Source organism: Ammospiza caudacuta, chromosome 5 (assembly GCF_027887145.1).
Source record: "Ammospiza caudacuta isolate bAmmCau1 chromosome 5, bAmmCau1.pri, whole genome shotgun sequence".
Taxonomy (NCBI): domain Eukaryota; kingdom Metazoa; phylum Chordata; class Aves; order Passeriformes; family Passerellidae; genus Ammospiza; species Ammospiza caudacuta.
In genome coordinates, this window is record NC_080597.1 from 66,743,505 (window position 1) to 66,763,183 (window position 19,679).

At 42.4% G+C, this 19,679-nt stretch overlaps 1 protein-coding gene across 1 annotated transcript in view; it reads right to left on the minus strand.

Annotated features, from left to right (window-relative positions):
* The window catches only part of MAGI2 (membrane associated guanylate kinase, WW and PDZ domain containing 2), a 704,016-nt gene extending 693,037 nt beyond the window's left edge, over positions 1–10,979 (minus strand). Inside the window, exon 1 of the mRNA XM_058806060.1 lies at positions 10,670–10,979. Within this exon, the coding sequence (XP_058662043.1) occupies positions 10,670–10,970 (301 nt within the window). The 5' untranslated portion in view covers positions 10,971–10,979. The remainder of the gene's footprint in view (positions 1–10,669) is intronic.
* Positions 10,980–19,679: the final 8,700 nt, after the last annotated feature.

Here is a 19,679-nt window from a genome sequence, read left to right on the forward strand (position 1 = left end):
TGTAATCAAGCAGATAAAATGAAAAACCAAATTCTTCAGGAAACATATTCTCTGTATACAGTATAACAGAGATTTTAAATAGGCTTCACTAGCAGTAGCTATATTAGAAAAACCACGAGACAACAGACCAGCACTACCAATAATAGAAGCTCCACATAAGTAATAACCACTATATTCTCTTAAATCAAAAAATATTGCTAAGCTTTTATCCACTTTAAAGCTTCTATCACCAAGACTGAATTATGATCAGAGTTACAGATCCTATGTTAAAATGATACAGAATATTTCCAGCAACTAATTCCAAGAAATTAATTATGTTAGACTCTGAATTTAAAGTGAATACTTCCTCCCATTGCCATAGAAACGAGAGACTCTCAACTTGAAACTGCCATGCTAGTTGCTACAACAAAAAGGCAGCTTCTCTCACCACGAGTTCAGATTTCATGTGTGAGACAATAGGCAGATATAACAAACCCACATGGAAAGAGAAATCAGAAATACCAGTAAAAATAATGACTCTATGATTACTATATATATACATGTATATGTATATATATAAAATGAAGAGGAGTCAGGGCAAACCAACTAATATCAAGTGCAAAATAGGCATCCCAGCAGGCCTGAGCTTCAAGGAGAGTTTTCTAAATGAGTAGTGCAGTGGCTGAACAGGGAATTCGGGGGGTAATCACACTTTACCTAAGCAAAGCACTCAATAGTTTAATATGAAGAAGTGTTCAGCTCCTCCATCAGTCTGATACAAGAGTTCAGCAGCTGCTCCCTCTCCCACTTCACAAGGATTTCAATGCCATGATAGGAGCACCTGCATGATCTTTTAGCTTTCTAAGCTAGCAACAGGACCCTGCAACACTTGGAAATAAAAATTGCTGTTCCTATAAAAAAACCAAGGCCAGAGAATTAAAATATAATGGGATTAATACTTGTTTATTGCAACATACCATTTTGGAAGCATGTGAGAGGCTTATGTGACATTTATTAATGCAGATTTAGCACAAAGAAGGACTTAGTAAGGGAATAACAGAAATGAACACAGCCATTCCATTTCATACTAGAATCAGCTGTGAGAATGTAACATGATAGAAACTATTCAGTGTAACTCATATGGGGTACAAATACAACTGTTCATCACTTTTCAGTCTAAGTTTAGGTAGAAAAAAATGGTGTGTGTTATAAGAACTTACATGCGAAATGGATGTCCTGGAATGAGACTGATGCCCCAATTTTTTTTCCTTTCAACCTCTATAGGACAGGTTAGTTGTTGTTTTATGAAATGGCAATATTTTATCAGAAATATGCAGATTAATTCATGATTGTCATGATGGGAACAAAGCTGGAAGTTTTTTTTTTATTATTACAAAAAGAACTTTAAAATGTGCAATTTAAAAAATCATTTTGCACATTTCATTTGGAAATGCAAGGACAACGTGAGATACAAAGCCATTAATAAATAGATAAGTACTAAAATACAAATTGTACCTGTTTGCAGGAAGGATTTCCACTCTGGAATACTAATGTTACATTAACACAGCTACACAATGTACCTGCTAGTATAGTTGCTCATTATACTCTACCACTGTTTTCCATTGTTCTGCTATGTATAGTGAATCTAAGAGCACTACTCATAATGATGAAGTTTATTTCTAGGGGTTTTTTCCCTTTTTTCCTCTATAATGAGGACACAATATTTCTCCAGCATTTTTAAAAACAAACACACTGTGACTCTGCAGAGAGTGAGTGAATGACCTCAATTCTGTCCTCAGAGTCTGACCTAACAGACTGCCAAAGGAAAACCCTGGCCCCCAGCGTAGTAATCTGTGAACTCTGTGGACAATTTATTAATTCTGGGTAAGTCAATGAAATGGCTGCCATCACTGGCGATAGGGACTGGCATATGTTGTCATGGCTGTGCCACATACCCCCCAGACCAGGCACAATGGGAGATTGTCACACCAGCCCTTCTCCCATTGGAACAGGCATGATCTGGAGTGCCAGAATTCCGTGTCAAAACAACTTTCTGCATGCTTTGTGAACTGAACTCAAGCACAGAGGGTAGAAATATCTTTCTGGCAGAATAAACTAGTTGGTGTTAATGCCAGACCTGAAAGATGTGCTACCTGAAAGGTACAAGATTAATTTCAGCAACGCAGGAAGGTTCTTCACTAGCACAAAAGGCTTGGAGTGGGCAGAAGAATAATGTTGGTGGCAGACATGGCTCCATGGTTTGCAAATTTATGGGGGGCCTCCATGAAGTGCACTGGTCTGAACCAAGGATGGCTCAAGAAAGTAACGAAAATATCATATTGAAATGTATATAGAAAGGCATTATTTCATCTATGGATGTGGCAGCAGACAGCCAGTTTGTCTTGTCTGAAAATCATAAAACACATGCACATTTGGTATTCTAATTCCATTTTCACATGGTGTTGAATACCTGGACTGTTGCCCTTGCTTCCCAAGGTCAGAAGCCTGAAAAGAAAGGCGCAGTAATGACTTAGTGTTTATGGTCCTGCACTACCACTATGTAGTGTTTATGGCCATGACACCAGGGCTGTGTTGGTACCAGAGAAGAAGGAAGCAGAAATAGAGCCAGGGAGGCTGAGGTGCTGCCTCAGCAGCAAGGAACCCAGCATGCAATTCTGTCAATGATGAAACGCTACCTGGTAAATCTCTTTTTTTGTAGGAATATTACTCATGTAGGAAAGTAATCCTACACAAATATGTGTTTCTCCTCTACTCCTCAGGTGGTACCATTGCTTCACCCAACTTTCATGAGAACTTGGGACAGAAACACAGACATGTTAACAATAACTCATGCTTTCATCTGAAGAAGGAGGAATGCTATTTTTTCCTGTGGAATGAGTTAATTGTGCATATTTTAGAGGGACAGCTTTACACCAGCATTCTTCTGGAGAAAACAGTTGGTCATAGCTTGGACTGGAGCACCATTTGCTGCACATAAAACTGACTGGATGGTGGGCCTAGAGAGTAGGGGGAATGAAGCTACATCCCACTGGGCAGGCACCAGTGGGGTTCCTCAGGGCTCACTGTTTGGGCCAGGCCTGCTCAATATATCAACAATCTTGTGTTTTCAGTTCTGGGCCACTCATCACAAGACAAACATTGAGGTGCTGGAGCATGTCCAGAGAAGGGCAACAGAGGGAAGGGTCTGGAGCACAAGTCTGATGAGGAGTGGCTGAGTGAGCAGGGGTGTTTTGCCTGGAGAAAAAGAGGCTCAGGGGAGACCTTATCACTCTCTACAGCTGCCCGAAAGGAGAGGGGGTCAGCCTCTTCTCCCAAGTAACAAAAATAGGACAAGAAGAAATGGCCTCAAGTTCCACAAGGGAGGTTTAGATTGGATATTAGGAAAAATTTCTTTGCTGAAAGCATTGTCAAGCATTGGAAAAAGCTGCCCAGGAAAGTGGCTGAGTAACCCAACCCTGGAGATGTGGCACTTAAGGTTACAGTTTAATGGTGGACTTGGCAGCACTGGGTTAACGCTTGCAGTCAATGATCTTAAAGGTCTTTTCCAAACTAAATGATTCTATGATTTCAACATGTTTTGAGAAACTAAGACAGACCTAGGAAACACATGTTCCCTGTGCTGATTTTTCCTGTGCTACAGGCACAGGGTTGTACTCTCTCTTGAATATGACAGAACATGTAAATTCTAAAACCGGTAATGTACTTTAATAATCTCTAAATTTTTTTCCTGGAACTTTCACATAATTTTACTTTCTCCATTTTGTTCCTTGTCTTGCCTTCCTTCATCTCAAATTCATGTGCTGTGGAAATAATCAAAGACACCCAAGAGAAATGTCTGAAGCTGATAAGCAGAGCGAAACAGCATTATTCATATATTACTAATCATAATGTATGTATGAATGAGAAGACACCTGGTAGTGCTGTGTTGACAGCAAGCTACCTTTTGATTAAGCCTTCTAGATTCTAGCAATCTGAAGGTACTGACTAGGAGTTCAAGAGTAATGTAAAAAGGATAAATACATGGCAGATACACACAAACAACAGCTTTCCTTCAGCTCAGCTTCTAGAGAAGTCTCCAAATTGTGGATAGCAGGTTTGAATAAATGAGAGATTTCAGGTTAACATTAAAAGAACATTCAAACCATAAGTACTGTTTTAGAGATTATCATTTAACAATTTTTGTCCAGTTTAGGAATGCTAAATAATTTTTGTTAAAGCCCTTAAGTATCTTTCTTTCCTCATGCTTCTGCCCACCATTCCACTTTTCATTGGGTAGTTTCAGCCTACAGTTAGAAAGCTAAACAAATGGCCAGAAAAGTATGACACCTTCTTACTGGACAGATTTCTATGAGGTTGAAGAAAAGCAGATTTGTAACAAATTGGGTGTGCTGAAGAGATACTGTTGGGATCACAGCCTCTGTGGTTTTTAAAAATTCAGTTAAGGCCAGCATTGCAATGGCATTCAGCAACAAAACTCAATGACAGGCACTTTGCCACTGAAATCAATAAATAGTTCCAACTCTGTGCTGTAGACTGCACCTACTTAGATAGGCATCTAGTCAATCTTATTCTAAAGTTTATGATTATTTTATTTCCCACTGCAAAATCTTGTGCCATTCTGTACATTGCTTGACCACCAGAGTGTATGAGTTCATTTTAACTGTCAGATATATTTGCACCAAAACTTAAATGAAAAATATTCTGAAGTATTACTGTAGCAATATTTGCATAGCAGTTCTATACAAATTCTTACACAATCTCAACCTAAAAATGAAAATTTCTACCAGTCTCAAAAAAACCAAAGATTGTACTAATTTTTAAGTTTTTATGTATATTGTTATATTTATAAACACCTAGGTACATAAGCAAAAAAATTAGTTTGAGAATGTGGACAGAGTCAAAAAATATCATTACGTACTTTGAACTTTGCCTCAATAGTCCCCAGTAAAAAAAAAAAAAATCCCTTTTTAAAACTTGTTTATAGCACCATGAGGAAGAGAAGAACAAGAAACATCTGCTTCTGCAGCTACTGCAGCACTTTCCATCACTCTTTCTAAATCACAGTTGTGACCACCTCTTCCCATAAGTCCCTTTTGAAGGATTTCTTTTTCCATGTATACACCACTTCTTGTTTACAAAATATGCAGATGAATAATTTATAGAATCTTTCATGTCATGAAAGGAGCTCCTCATCTATAAAGAGCAAGGAGAAGATCAAGAACACTAAAAGAAAAGCTCAGAATCCATATCTTTCATGAAATGCTGAATTAATGCAGGTGAGGTTATACGATGCATAAAGGAAGTCAGACACAATTCTATCCCCTCACACCAGGACTTTCCTTTGATGTCAACAATATCAACAGATGTACAAGTCTTACTGTAAAATTAACTTTACCTTATGTGACTAAACAGAACTAAGCAGAGCACTCTCAATTATTTAATTTCTTCAAGGAAATGATGCACTAATAAAGTCATGGCCCCATCCTTTAATGGCACATTTGTAATTCTCAGGGAAGGAAAAAGACTGATGATTATAATTCTGCTGCCAGTGAACGCAGAGTCCCTGACATGAAACATCACAAGCTCTCTGGAGGAGCTGAAGAATAAATCACAAGGTACATGAGTCAGAAGTCAGCTTCAATGGTCTTTAAATTAAGATGGACAAGCATAAGAATAACATAAAGTAATGGTAAAAAAGAACTCTGAATTTAATTTCAGGAGTTAATAAAATCCTAAGAAGCACAAATTAGGAAAAAGAAATACGTTTATTTTCAAATAGTATCTATGCAAAAGTTATAGAGAAAAGTAAACCACATAGGTTTTCAGAGTTCTTTGGGTCTGATTTTTGAAAGACCCTTGTGATTTTGTTTCTTTTATTCTGGAAGATCATGCAGCTTTCTGTTTCAAAATACTGTTCTTTTGAAGATAGCTATATCCAACATTCCCATCTTGGAGAACAGTGTATGTGATATTCAGGAATGAAATATCACCAAAAGAGTATCTATATGCACAGAGTGTTTTAATGAATGTGGAAGATAATTTTTTATGACCTTAAATAACCAGAAACATTTTTAAAAATCCATAACTATACATAGGAATTTGTGTGTGAAAAAGTCTGTAGTAAAATACTAACATTTTAACTAGCTAACATGTTTACACATGCAGCCAAAGCTTCAGAAAATGACAGCATTGCTGTATTTCTCTGTCAAATGGCCTGTCATAGACTTTTAAACGAAATTTTCAAAGTTAAGCCAGGTTTTAATTGTAAAGTTTATGGATGAACCCGTTAAGAAAAAACACTACAAGGCTACTAAACCCCATAGCCACAAGTCAGTGGGTATTGAGACAGTACCATCCTGTGTCCTTTTAGTCTTGGCTCAGCAACCACAGTCACAGCCACCAGGAATAGGATGTGGAGGATGCAGTCTGCCCAAACTTGGCTGCTCTTGTGTCCATCCTAATGAGGGTCCAAACCTTTTCCTGACTGAGAAAACACTTGAAAACATGCCCAAGTACATCTATAGTCAGCAAAACATTCTAGAATATGCTTACTATTAAGTAAATGATTGGATTGAGAAAATTAAACTTCAGTTCCTCCTTACATTATGTGTACTAAATGCCACATAATATGGCATTTTTTGCTAAAGAATTAGGGATTGACACTTAAAGTCTGACTATTTAGAGTCAGATAAGAGCCATTAGAAAATATCCACAGACAGTGTCCGTTTTAGTCATATTTTGAATAGTCATACCACTAAATACTTTTAAAAATAAATTCAATTTCTCAGTTGGTCAGATCACCTGGTTACTTAATACATCCAAACCACTTTCCTTGAGAAAGAGATGCATCAGGCAGGAGCTCCAGGACAAAATCTGCTCCAATGCTCCTGAGTTCTGAAATCCATGTTTTCAGACTGTTCACTGGGATTCTGCTGAGGGCATCTGTGGAAGTTTATAACTCTTGGTAAAGAATAAAAAATCCTGGTTTATGCAGTACAACCAAGTGGGCTGTTCATGCAACCCTTCCAGGAGTGAGTGTGCACAGCACACACCTGGCCAGCCACTGCTGGGAATTGCTGTGGATCTGAGACAGCAGGGAACACACAGTGGAACTGGAGGCAACATTGCTCCCTGTATGACTCTTCCCCATGTGATTACTTATCCAAATTAAGATGCCTTTCCTTAACACGCTGCTACTTTTACAACTACGCATCTGTACATGTGTGGGAAGAAGACAGCACTTAATCCAAACTGTTCTGCATGTGAAAACAAACACATTGAGATTCAGAAGTATTTCTTTAAGGAACAGTAAAAGGCTCTTATCCTCACCCAAAGGAGCTGAAGGTCAAAATGTGCATTTGTAGTACACCCAACTAATGTAACTGCTGTAAACAATTCGCTCATTGGAAAGGTTTATACTCAAAAAAAGCATGGGGGTTTGCAGAGGAAACCCTGCCTTCTTTATCAGATGTCAAAGACAGCTTTGCCTTTGACTTCATCTGAGCCAAGACCTCATCCCATGTGTTTCCAGAGATTCTCTGTGATTCTGCCAACAGTAGCACAACAAGTGGCTTTCAAAAAAGAAACTAACCAAAAAAACCCAAACAGGAAATAGTCTCCAAGGAATATTTCTTTGTGAACTCTTACAATTAAGACTAAATAATAATAATGATTCTTACAGTCTTTTCTCCTCATGCAAAACAAGGCACAACATCCTACATTAAAAGCCTATTTATTTATTTGGTGTCATACCTAGAAGAATTCATGTTGAATTATATCATGGAACTGCAAATCAGTTTCTCATGAAGTTTACTCCTCCTCATAATATGCAGCAACTCCTACATTGTATGTTTGGGGTTTTTATAACTCGAGATATTTAGCTAACACAAAACAGCAATATTCCATTCGACTTTTCAAAAGTAGTATTTCATCTAGTAATGTGATAAATGATGAAGTATTTAATTATTCCAGAGAGGGGAGTGTTTAATCAAACATAACATAAGGAAAAATCATGAAAGCACCTTTTCTATGCTTTAAAACAGCTAATCCAGCCATTCCCTGATTCCATCTACAAGTAAATTTTCACTGCTGAATTGTCAAAACTTTCAAACAAGAGAAATACTCACAGTCTCTTAAAGATCACATTATAAATAGTCGTGTCCTACCTCCACATTTCTCTCTCTGACTTCATTCCTAGGCAGCACTGAAGAAGCAGCTACAGTCACATGGTGCATTCAAGGTCATGCTATTCTAATTGACAGCGATAGCATTGATAAATTATGCGGAAACAACGATAATGGAGTCATTAACCTTGCTCCAGCACACTAAAGGTGCTTTGCAATTAAAAAGGAGTAAAAAAGTTGCAAAAACATACAAAGATTTTATTGCTCAGCCTTTTCTCTCCTACACACTGCTGCAAAGCACTGTCAGGGAATAGTAATATTGCTGTAACGTGGCTGCCTGTGCTTTGTCACAGAGGGGCGCAGGGACGCACCGGCTGACACTGGAAGGAGGAGTCAGGTAGTAAAGTGCACAAACCATTGACTTTTTCTTTTTTTTTTTTCCAATAGGAAGTTGGATCCAGAAGGCCTCTCTCTCCAGTGTAAAGGATGCTGGAGCACATGAAAGATATTCCAGCCAGGAAGTCTTTCTCAGTCCAAGAATCTATGCTGAACTGTCATTTCCAAACACACAGACATGTGGCCAGTGCTTTGAGAACTTGCATTAAAACTGCAGTGAGTTAACACACTGAACTGAAACTCCTCGGGTATGTAGAGATACAGGTACAGATACATAGAATTAGGTAGAATTCAGAATTTATCCCTTATGTCTTATACAGAAGATTGCAGTAATTCCCAGACTAAAAGCCTGACTAGGGTCCCTAATTCATATATGACAGGTAATTTATTAAGGGTGCACACATTAATGAATCACCTGTGGCTGCTTTGACTTAAGGAGAAATGTTATAAAAACAGTGAAGAGATAGGACATATGATTCACATAGCAACTCAAAAGTAACCTTAAGTTTGCCTTACTGTAAAGAATCTATAGGATTTCTGAAACAAAAAATTGAAATTGGTTTGCTGACAATCTACCCTTATATTCTTGACACTTCAAATGCTGCTTCTTTTTTGAATCCCATCACAGTGAAACCACTCACACTGAAATTATTAATAAAAAGAGGACAGTACAGAGCAGCTTTCCTGGAGTTCAGGAGCCCAAAGATGACCCTACACTGGCAAGACAGAATCCATTATAGTCGTTTTTAATCTTCGCTTATCACATGAACTCTTGTGTCTCCCTGCACAGCCTGACTGTCAAGATATGATCTACAGCATATTGCACAACTTACCTATAAGGACAAATAAAAAGGTCCCAGATCATATCTGTATATAGAGGCTTGACCTCATGGAGATAACTGAATAGACAATAAAGTACATTCTGAAGGCCTGAGTCGAAATCAGATTCTTTCTACTGGTTCTGTCATGTCTGGATAAACTAATAACTAGCATATTCTTCAAGCATTTGGAAGTATCGCAAATTATACTTTAAACAATAAACCGTCAATTCCAAAGAGGAAGCAAAATTGCCCAATTATACCCAGTGCCAGAGAGATTCTCCTCTGTGTCCTCTGAGCACAGGCTGACGGCTGGAGTTGCCGAGCACAAGCGCCTCTGATGCATGGTATCTAAAAACTTCCCACCGCAGAAATTCCCAAGTTTTCAATGGCTGGGCTCGCTGCCCGGCTGGAATGCGTACTTGAGCGATACGCCCACAGCCGCTGCACCACCCATAGCCCGGGAGCACCTACGGACTCGGCTCCCAGAGCAGCTCCTGTGCTCCAGAAACGCTGCTGGGGTAGCAGAAACCTCCTCGGGAACGTTCAGCTGCAGAGAACTCAACTCAGCATAGTTTAAAGAGGGCAGAAACAAACATGTAAACAGCATCTGTGGCGTCTCTTCTCTATTGACTTTCCTGGAAACGCATTAACCTATTACAGTACTTCAAAATAAATAAGCGAAACAGAGGCGAGGCAAGAGTGCACCGTTCTCTCCCAAAAGTTTCTTTCTGCCTGTTCTCTCACTTGCTCTGAGCTTCCCTGGGATTAGCGATCGTTTTCACCAGGGATCAAATGAATGACTTTTCCGCTAATGACACTTAAGAGATGCTGAAGCCACCCTGGGCGCCGCCAGGGACCCGGCGGGTGGCAGCAGCCCCTGTCCTCACACCAAGGAGCCCGGAGAGGGGCGAAGCCAAGGGCAAGCCCCGCTCCGCACCGGCCCCGGCCGCCGCTCCGGCCCCCGGCAGCGCCGGCGGCAGCATCGACCGGAGGGGCGGCGGGACCGGGGCTGGTGCCTCGGGCCGGGCCGGGCCGGGCCGGGCCGGGGGGATCCGTCCCCGTGAGAGCGGGGCTGCAGGGGGTGCTGCCGCCGCCCCCCGCCCGCCCGCCCGGCATGGCGAAGCGCTGTCACTGACGCACATTTAATTCGCCCGGCTGCGGGTACCGCGCAGCGCCGCTCGCATCCTCCCCCCGCCGCCGGGGAGGGGGCGGCTCCGGCGGGGAGGGGGAAAGTCAAACTGCAGCAACAAAGTTGCTCCCCCTCCGCTCCCCCAGACCTGCCCCGGCCCCCGGGGGGGGGGCAGAGAGGGGGGCCCGTGCCTGCCTTACCTTGCTTGACGCACTTGAGGCGGATGGGGTCCTTGCAGTGCTTGATCACTGCCAGCACATCCCTGATGGTGAGCCCGGCCACGGGGGTCTCGTTCACCTCCAGCAGCAGCTCCTCCGGCACCAACTTGCTGCCGCCCTCATAGGCCACCTTGCCGGGCTTCACTTCCCCCAGGTAGGGGAACTGCCCATTCTCGGCGCCCCCCTTCAGCTCGAAGCCCAGCTGTCCCTCCGGGTTCCTCACGATCACGATCTCGTGGACTCTGCTCGTCCAGTGGCTTTTTTTCTTCAAGCCCTTGGACATTGCCGTGGGGATGCTCTGCCCGACTCCCTCCCTGCAGTCTTGTGCTTCTTCCCCCCGTCCCTCTGTGCCCCCGGTCCCCGGGGCAGCCGCGCTCCTCCGGGCAGGCTCGGGGCGGGCGGAGCGGCCGCGGCTGTGCCGGCCGGCGGCCCCGCGGGCTGCAGCTGGGTCGGGGAGCGCCTCAGTGCCCGCTGCTCCCGGCTTTAGCTGATATCCATGGCAGCCGCGGCGGCCGGACCCTGCCTGCGCGTGGATGCACTAGTTGTAGAGAAACTGGCAGGAGGGAGGAGGGAGGAGGGAGGGAGGCAGCGGGAGGGAGGGGACGGCCGCGGCGCGGGGAGGAGGAGGAGGGCTGTTGGTGTCGGTGCCGGAGCGAGGCGGGCGCTGTTTCGCCGCTCCCGCCTCGCCTGACCCGGTAGTGAAGGCCGAGAGAGAGGCTGCCTGGCACAGCCGGCAGAAGGCGGAGGGCGGCCCGGGCGGGGGGGCCAGGGCGCTCTGCGAGCGGGAGGGAGAGCGGCGACCCCCGCCCGGCCCTAGCGCGGCCCCGGCCGGGAGGGGGCGCTCGGGAGAGCGGGGGCGCTGGCCCCGCCGCCTGCCCCGCCCGGCCGGACACTGCCCATCGACTGCCCCGGCTGGAAACACTGCCTGGCACGCCTCGGCCCGGCCGGACACTGCCCGGTACCGCCCCAGCCCGGCCGGACAGTACCCAGCGCCTGCTCCCGGCTGGACACACTGCCTGGCACCGCTCCGGCCTGACCGGACACTGCCCAGCGCTTGCCCCCGGCTGAACACACTGCCCGGTACCGCCCCGGCCCGGCCGGACCCTGCCTGGCACCGCCCGGGCCCGGCCTAACAATGCCCAGCGCCTGCCCCCGGTCGGACCCTGCCCGGTGCCGCCCCGGCCCGGCTGGACACACTGCCCGGTGCCGCCCCGGCCCGGCCCGGCACCGCTCCGCCCCTGCGAGGGGAGCGGCAGCCCTCGAACCGTCCGGGGCATCGCTGGGGGAGCTGCCCGAGCCGGAGCGGGAAGGGTCCCGCGGTTCAGGAACTCCGCTCGCGGCCGGGAAGCACCAAAGGCAGCTGGGCTTTGGCTGTGGCTGCAAAGCCGAGAGACATCTGCTTGCTTCGGGGATCTCCGTGTCGCGGGCGTTTGCAGAGTGATTTCACTCCATGCGAAGACCTCAGTTCATTGAGTTGCACATAGGCATTGATGTTTACGCTGGGTGCTGAGCCCAGAGCTGATGGCTCAGGTGGGTGCTACACCTGAAGAGGGTATGACAAAGAGAGGGGTAGCAGTTCTTCCCCTTGAATTTACTGTCACCCAGCAAGTGTTCACCACCCTCGCACCGGTTGCCTTCTGCTGCTTGTCCTTAACCAAAATCCCACCCTCCAACGGGCAGACCCTCCCTGGAGCCCTAGCAGTGGGATGCACTGTTCAGCAGATACTGTACCTCAATCCTCCTGTGAGCTCTCCCTTTGCTTAGTTCTGTCATATGCCTCACATGTGTGAGCGCAATGAGTGTGGCAATAGGCATGTCTTTCTAGGAAACTTGCCTTAAAAATAGTTTCCATCCCAAGTGGAGGTTGACAAAATACGCTCAGAACAGCATCCTGACTTTAGGAAATGTAGTTTTTGTGTCTGCGGGATACAGAGCAGGATACATGAAGGCAGGGGTCTGCAGACAGGGCATTGAATGGGAAAAGGCAGGAGAAATGTACTTTGTGTTATGGCATGTGATTTAAAGATGGTCAGATATTTTTGAAATTTCAATTAAAGTGACTCTGCAATGAAATTTTCCAAATTGTGCTGCTGTTTTCCTCTTGGTTTCTATGGAAACAGGCCTTTATGTGATCATGCTTGGCTGTGTCTCCTTTACTTCTCCAATAACTTTTGAAGCTGTTGGGCAGTTTCACCCAAATCTATCTCAAATATAATTAAGCTATTTCATGAAAACAGGCAGCTGGGTAGGGCTGAGAGATCCTGTAAATGTCCCAAAGGCTGTAACATGAACTTGCCTCTTATTAAACAGTGATTCACATGGTTGAGAGACCATATAAATGTCTTGGTAATGAGAAAAGTTTCAATTACAGCTCATTATCAGCCTCACTATAACTCTGTGGGAAAACAGGGTTCTTCAGTTCATTTTCCCTCAGAGTTACTAGAGCTCCAGAGGGGAAGAAAGGCACATGCAGAGGGGAAGAGAACACTGAGAAATTACTGACATCTATATTTGCAAGTCATTTCGCCTGTTTTGCTGTGGGGGCCTGGTCAGAAGTGCAAAACTCTATGTGTGAGTGGCTTCACAAAAGTGGACTGAAAGGATAAATAAACCTAGACCCCAGATATTTGGAAACATGAGATGCATACGTACAGACAGCTGAAGATGAGAGGGGAGCTGGGAAGGTGCCTTGACTGGAAGGTACTGAGATGTTTTCACTGGTGGGACAAGGGTTATGTAATGGGTTCCTTTTCCAAAGACCATCATGAATGTCCTGTTGTCACTAGGGAGCAGGGGCTCTGATTTGACAAAAAAAGGCTAAGGCATTTGGAAAGAAAACAAGAGAGTCAGTAGGTAGCCCTGCAGTCTTTCTGTAGCCCTGCCTTTTTTTTCAATTTGTCTTGGTTTTTAGTTCAGAAAAGGAGTAGGAACCAAATGGCTGAAAAGAGGAATACAAGACATAACATCCCGTTATCCTTCCTATATTTTACCAAAATCACTTCTTTGCTGAGTCATCTGCTCTACTAAAGTCCACTCTTTAAAAGTGGTCACCATTTCTTAATTTGGAGTTTGTAGTCATTCTGCTAGTACAGTATTGCTGTTGTTGATTTGTCTTATAATTAAAATAAATTTTTAAGTAAGTCCATGTTTACCACAATATATGTACAACGCTAGGACATCTGCCAAAAATACAGCTCTTAATAAATATGTCAAGAAATATTGGAAATATCCCTAGATGGGGGAAGGGTATGCTGTGGGTGTTATTTTTCTTAGGAGTCTATAGTAAAGTATTGATCAGAGTTTTTAAAATGCTCATTACCATTTTAAGACAGAGGACTTTAACAGTAGGTAATGGATAGAGCATTTCTGATTTCACATGTGCTATGAAAAAACCCAGCTGAATAACCCCTTAATGTCTAACTGCAGTTGTATTAATCTAAAATAAGAACATGTAGAAGTGGTGGAATTGGTGTTGCAGGGGCATTAACTTGGAGGTGGGCAGCAATGTGAGCCAGGCAGATCCTAGCACAGGCATCTGCAGTTTGGCAGAGAAGTGGGAGATTAGATGGAAGGAGCCTTAGCAGTTTTCCCAAAGCAGATCTGTGCGTTGCTTGATCCTCATGTCAGGAAAGGATGGCAGTTTCCAGGTACAGGGACCAAGAAAACTTGGTGAGGAGGATGGCAGCCACACCTGTTAAGAACAGGAGAGAGTGAAGGATGGCTGCAGCATTTTCTTACAGGAGCCATAAGATTTTAGAGTTTTGAGTTGACTGTTTATGGGTGAAATTTTGCCATCATATCATAGCTGGCTTATGTGCTTTGGGCCTAGGGCAGTAATACCAGAAATGCATAGCTTGCTTTGCACCATTTCAGCTCATTCTGTTTAATTTTTACAGGTGTAGAGGGTTATCTGGGCAACCAGATTATTCTTGTCTCTGACAGAGTAGGCATCCCAGCATGGGGCTGAAGGAGTGAGTGAGCAGATTTACTGTCTGACCCCTGAAGAGCTCAAAAAGCACTTTGTGATTTGCCAAGACCTTTCTGCTATTCCCTTCCATTGGTTCATCCCAGGAGGGCCTGTGAGCTGGTCCTGAGTGTGAATGTAAGGGTATCTAACACAAGGGATTTCCTTGAGCAAAAGTAACAACAGCACATAATGAAACACATTCAGCAAACAACACAAATGCCTTTATTATTCCTTTAAATCTGAGCCTGTAAACACAAGAACCAGTAAGTCACTGTACATTTGGGAGTAAAGTTGAGCACATGAGTAAGCTGAAGCGTGAGACTTCATAAATATATTTGGTAGCTGGAAAGGAATCCTTCCTACTGTAACATTACAGATTCAGTAAAAAAGTAACTGAATTCTGGTTTTATTTTCAGTATGCCATGTTTTTAGATAAGTGAATTCCTCAGACAGAAAATGATGTATTGCACATGCCAAAGGGGATAAAAAGAAAATACATCCATTACCTTCTATTATTTATGCAGGAATGGAGTTCTCTGCCTTGTAATTGTGTTTGTAATGTTGGACTTGAACTCAGAAGACATTAAATTTCCTTCTTCAGCACATGCTTCCTGTGTGACTGGATGATAACAACATGATATTGCTCTCTCATTTTTTCCATTTTAGTATGGGCATAATTCCTCTTTTCTCTACAGTTTTCTATTTAACATGTCAGCCACCCAACAATTATTCTTAAATAAGCTTCTCAACGCTACAATATAAATTCATCATAGGACATGTATTCATCTTGGGCCAGGAATTCAGATGATTAAATCCAAAATCATAAATATTTTCCCTGTACCTTTAGTTACCTGAAAAGTTTGTAATAGATTATCTTCCCATCAGTGGAGCTCCAGAGTGTCTTAGTTGATTTCTTCTGCTTGGAGTTCTAAATATTCTCCTTGGGATTCTTCAAAAATGCCAAGTCCTTTATTTCTTTGGATAAAAACAAAAAATTCCTAATATTCTCAGCTGCAAATTTCACCAAAAAAACCACTAGAAATTTGTTACCACATTTACTACAGTCACACATGTCTTCTGTGAGTCTTAGTTTTATTAGTATGAGCCTAGAGTTATTTCTAGTATAATCTTTTCCCATTTCCTGGCTTCAGCTTTGGAGAACACTTGCTTTAGAAAGGCTAAAACCTCAGGCTATTTATCTAAAAATTCTTTTCCCAAGTCCTCCAAATTCTCAAGTTTGATAAAAAATACATGTTTTATTGTACTACAGAGAAAAAAAAAGAATTACTGTGTGTGTTTTGTTGGGTTTTTATTTGTCTTAGATCAAAATGTTCCATAGTCTTGGCCATCAGTGCTTCAAAATAATTTGTTATTTAATTTTAAATGTCAACATTTTGTAAATCACACATCTGGCAAAAAATGCAAAGTAATGGGTAATACTCAGCTGTCTCAACCCATTTGAGGATTCCTGTTTTGGCAATAGCTCTTGCAGAAGGCAAATGTGATCACTTCTGCATGGAAAGAAAATAGTGTCTATGGCTGTACTGGAAGATAAAGGCAACTTTTGGGAGCAGAGAAAAATCAAAGACTGAAGTTCATCTAAATGGTATTGTTTACAACAGGTTTATAAGATTGCAGGAAACATTTTGTTTTCTCCTGCTCATCTCTATTGGCTTTTGTTTTAAAATAATCTTTCTCAGTTACTTTTCCCTTTTGCTATCAAATTTTGGTAGTGCATACTTCCCATGCTGCTCTTGCTAGCTGCTCATGAGTTGATTAAGGCGAGACATAGAAAATTTGTTGGAGGTCAAAAACTTCCCCAGGGACAAAGTTGTGGAGACAGTCTGTCAAAATAAATTTGGAAAGAGCCATTGAAATAAACAAATGATAGCCTCTTCTTACAGCAATGCAAGTTTAAATTGCATCCCAGTAAATATCCACAGCAGAAGACAGAATAAGACAGAAACAAAACTGCACACAACACCCTATCAGAAAATAATCCCTTAAATTTGTCCTGACAGTAGAAAGATAGCAAGCCTACAAGTATCTGTTACAGTGAAATGGAAGAGAAGCGGGAGGCTCACTGTGAATTACTGCTGCTGGGTGGTGGTTGGTATTCTGAAAAATAGCAGATAAAGTGGCTCAGTAAGAGCCTGGGTTTGAATTGATGACTCCTCTACCACCATGGCACCAGTTTGTGCACTTGCTAGTCAAAGTCATCCTGTATCTAGTCTCTTCAGTTTCCCATTTTAATATTTAGTATTCAGTGATCTACCTCACCATTAAAGTATCCATAAACATTTGGTTGTTTCTGGTATGTGATGATATCTTAGATTAGCAAACTACCATGGACCTATTCTCTGAATTCTTTTTTCCTTGCCTTATTTTCATTTCCCTTGGATTAGACAAAATGAGACTTTCCTCTTTCATGTTTATAATCGGTTTCATTTTACATTTCATATGAACTAACAGTGCTGCTGAGATTGATCTCACAGCGTGGCTGGGAAAGGAGATGAATATTTTATGAACTTATAAAAGATAAAATGAAAGCATATTATTCTAGGGATGTATTGTTGATGTTCCATGTAAAATTGTGACAGCATGTCCATTCAGAACCTTATTTGCACATCTCTCTCATCTCTTTGAGAGGAGTAACTTCTCCATGTCAAAATTCTAGCACTTAATGTGATTGCAAAGCCTTTTTGTCATGAAAATTAACAAATACTTCTGAAGTTAGAAGTATTCACACAGACATCACCATGGAAATTTATAAGAGGTTGCATGTTTTGTAGATACATTTCCATAAATATTAAAGCATGGTGCAATGAGGAGTTTGGAGAAAATGATGCAAAAATAATACCTGCAGAAACTCACCCAATGCTTTGTCACTGCTCAGAGGCCATGCATGAGCCAAACTGAGCACGAAAAAAACCTCACTCAATTTAGCAATTTGGTGCAAGTGATGCTGAAGCACCCAACTGGCCAAATTCTCAATGTTTTTCCCTTAGTAAGCCTGAAGCTTTAATGAATTCAGCTGGTGAGGATGATGTCTCATTTCCATTGCTCTACCACACTTTTAAATTCAACAGAGTTCCTGACTCGTGCTGCCTCATGACAGCTGAAGGACAGGGTATCCCTTGTCTGATCAGGATCCAGCTACTCTTCCCTCCCTGCTGCCTGTGTTTTTCACAAGTGCAGAAACATTTGGGTTGCTTTCACCGGCTGGCTGTATTGCAGGATTATCTGGTGATGGAGACATCTTTATGTATCATGTATCATCACACTGAGGTTGATGACAAAAATGGTTTTGAATTAGCAGAGCTTAATTTCAGAGTGATGTATAAATACCCAAAACCTTGAATACTAGGGTAAACCTAGAGCCCTTGTCTCTGCCCCACAACCAGTGTGTGTGTGCTCCAGATGTGACAAAAAGGCATTTGCACACCCTGAGGTTTTATGCAATTTTGTTTATGTAGTTCTGGAATTGACCCACACATGCTTAAAATCACAAGATGGGCTTAGCTGTGTTTTCAGGATGATGCTCTCAAGGAAGCTGAATTACCTTCCTGTGCAGTTTTGGTGTTATTCTCCATGCTTTGTCACACTGGTGCATCATTCTCAAACAGAACATTTCTGCACAGGTGCTTCCATCAATAGCAGCTCACTGATGGGACTGCACTGCACTGTCAGGTCACTGATGCTGCTCTTGAATGACGTTTTCAGGGGGAAAAAAAAAGCTTCAACTGATGTAATGACCTAAATCTAATGATTTGAAGACAGAACCCTCAATCAAGACTTCAATTCAAGGTTTTTGTTCCTGTAAATTGTAGGTCAAGGCCACAGTCTCCAGGAATATTTGACGCTTGACCAGAAATCCAGGTTTTCCTGGGGAAAATGCTCAGATAGGCACCTCCACTGAATTTGAAGAAGGAAGCATGCTCACCCTCCTGAAGCAAGACAAGTGCAAGTCAGCCCTTACTGCACTCAGTTGAGAGATTTGTGTTGAACACATAGCATATAAAAATAGATTTTAAAAGTTTCAGAAGTCAAATTATTCTTATTTTGACTTTGGAAATGTGTTTTCTTGAGCTGAGAGGAAACCATACTGTACTTTATCATTGCCTTGTTATATGATAGCTGGAAATGAAAGAAAGACTGTGTTTGGTAGGTGTTGAATTTTTTTATCCCTAATCAAAGGAAAAAAATCTTCTCGGTCACTGTGCAGTTAGAAACACATGAAGAAGAAACACTGCATGGGCAATTACATTATTTTTGCAATTTCCTACAGATTGTTTAATTAGTCTGAGAGACTTTATTCAAGGACAGATTTGTTAGTTTTCTTCTGTCTAAATAATATTGGAGCTCTCATAACCTTCATATCAACATCATGGTTTTTTTCTCATAAGGGTTCTTTATTTGTAAGTCTACTTTTCTGTCGCAGCCAGTGCCTGGGTTGTTGTGTCTGAAGCCAGTAACACTTGCTCTTTTGTCCCTGTAAGTTGATGTAGGCAGTGGTGACTCTAATCCACAGTTCTGCTGCTGCAGTCCTTCACTCCAATTCTTTTTTCACCCCAAGGTTAATAATGAAGTAGTGGAATAATGACCATACCATAGGTAAATAAGGAGGCTAACACCAGTGCTGAGATTTATTTAAAAAGAGGTTTTAAAAAAGTAGAGAGGAAGAAAGAAAGAACTATTCTAATTAGAAAGAACTTTTAAAATAATTGAATTACTTCCTGAAGACCTTCTGATATATATTGGTTTGGGATGTGTCTTGTTTTCACTTTAGATTTTAAATGCAATGAACTTCTCCTCAGATACAATTACTTGCAATTCTCATAGGACTCCTACCATCACTGTGAGCTTTGTCCCATGTATTTACATCATAAATTAGTATTTATGCTGTGAACAGCTTTTAATACAGATATAATGGATAATAGGGGCTAAAAGCATGCAAGATCACAAAGTTCTAAGATCACTTTCTGAGCACATAATAGATGTTGGGGGTGACAGAACACTGGAATA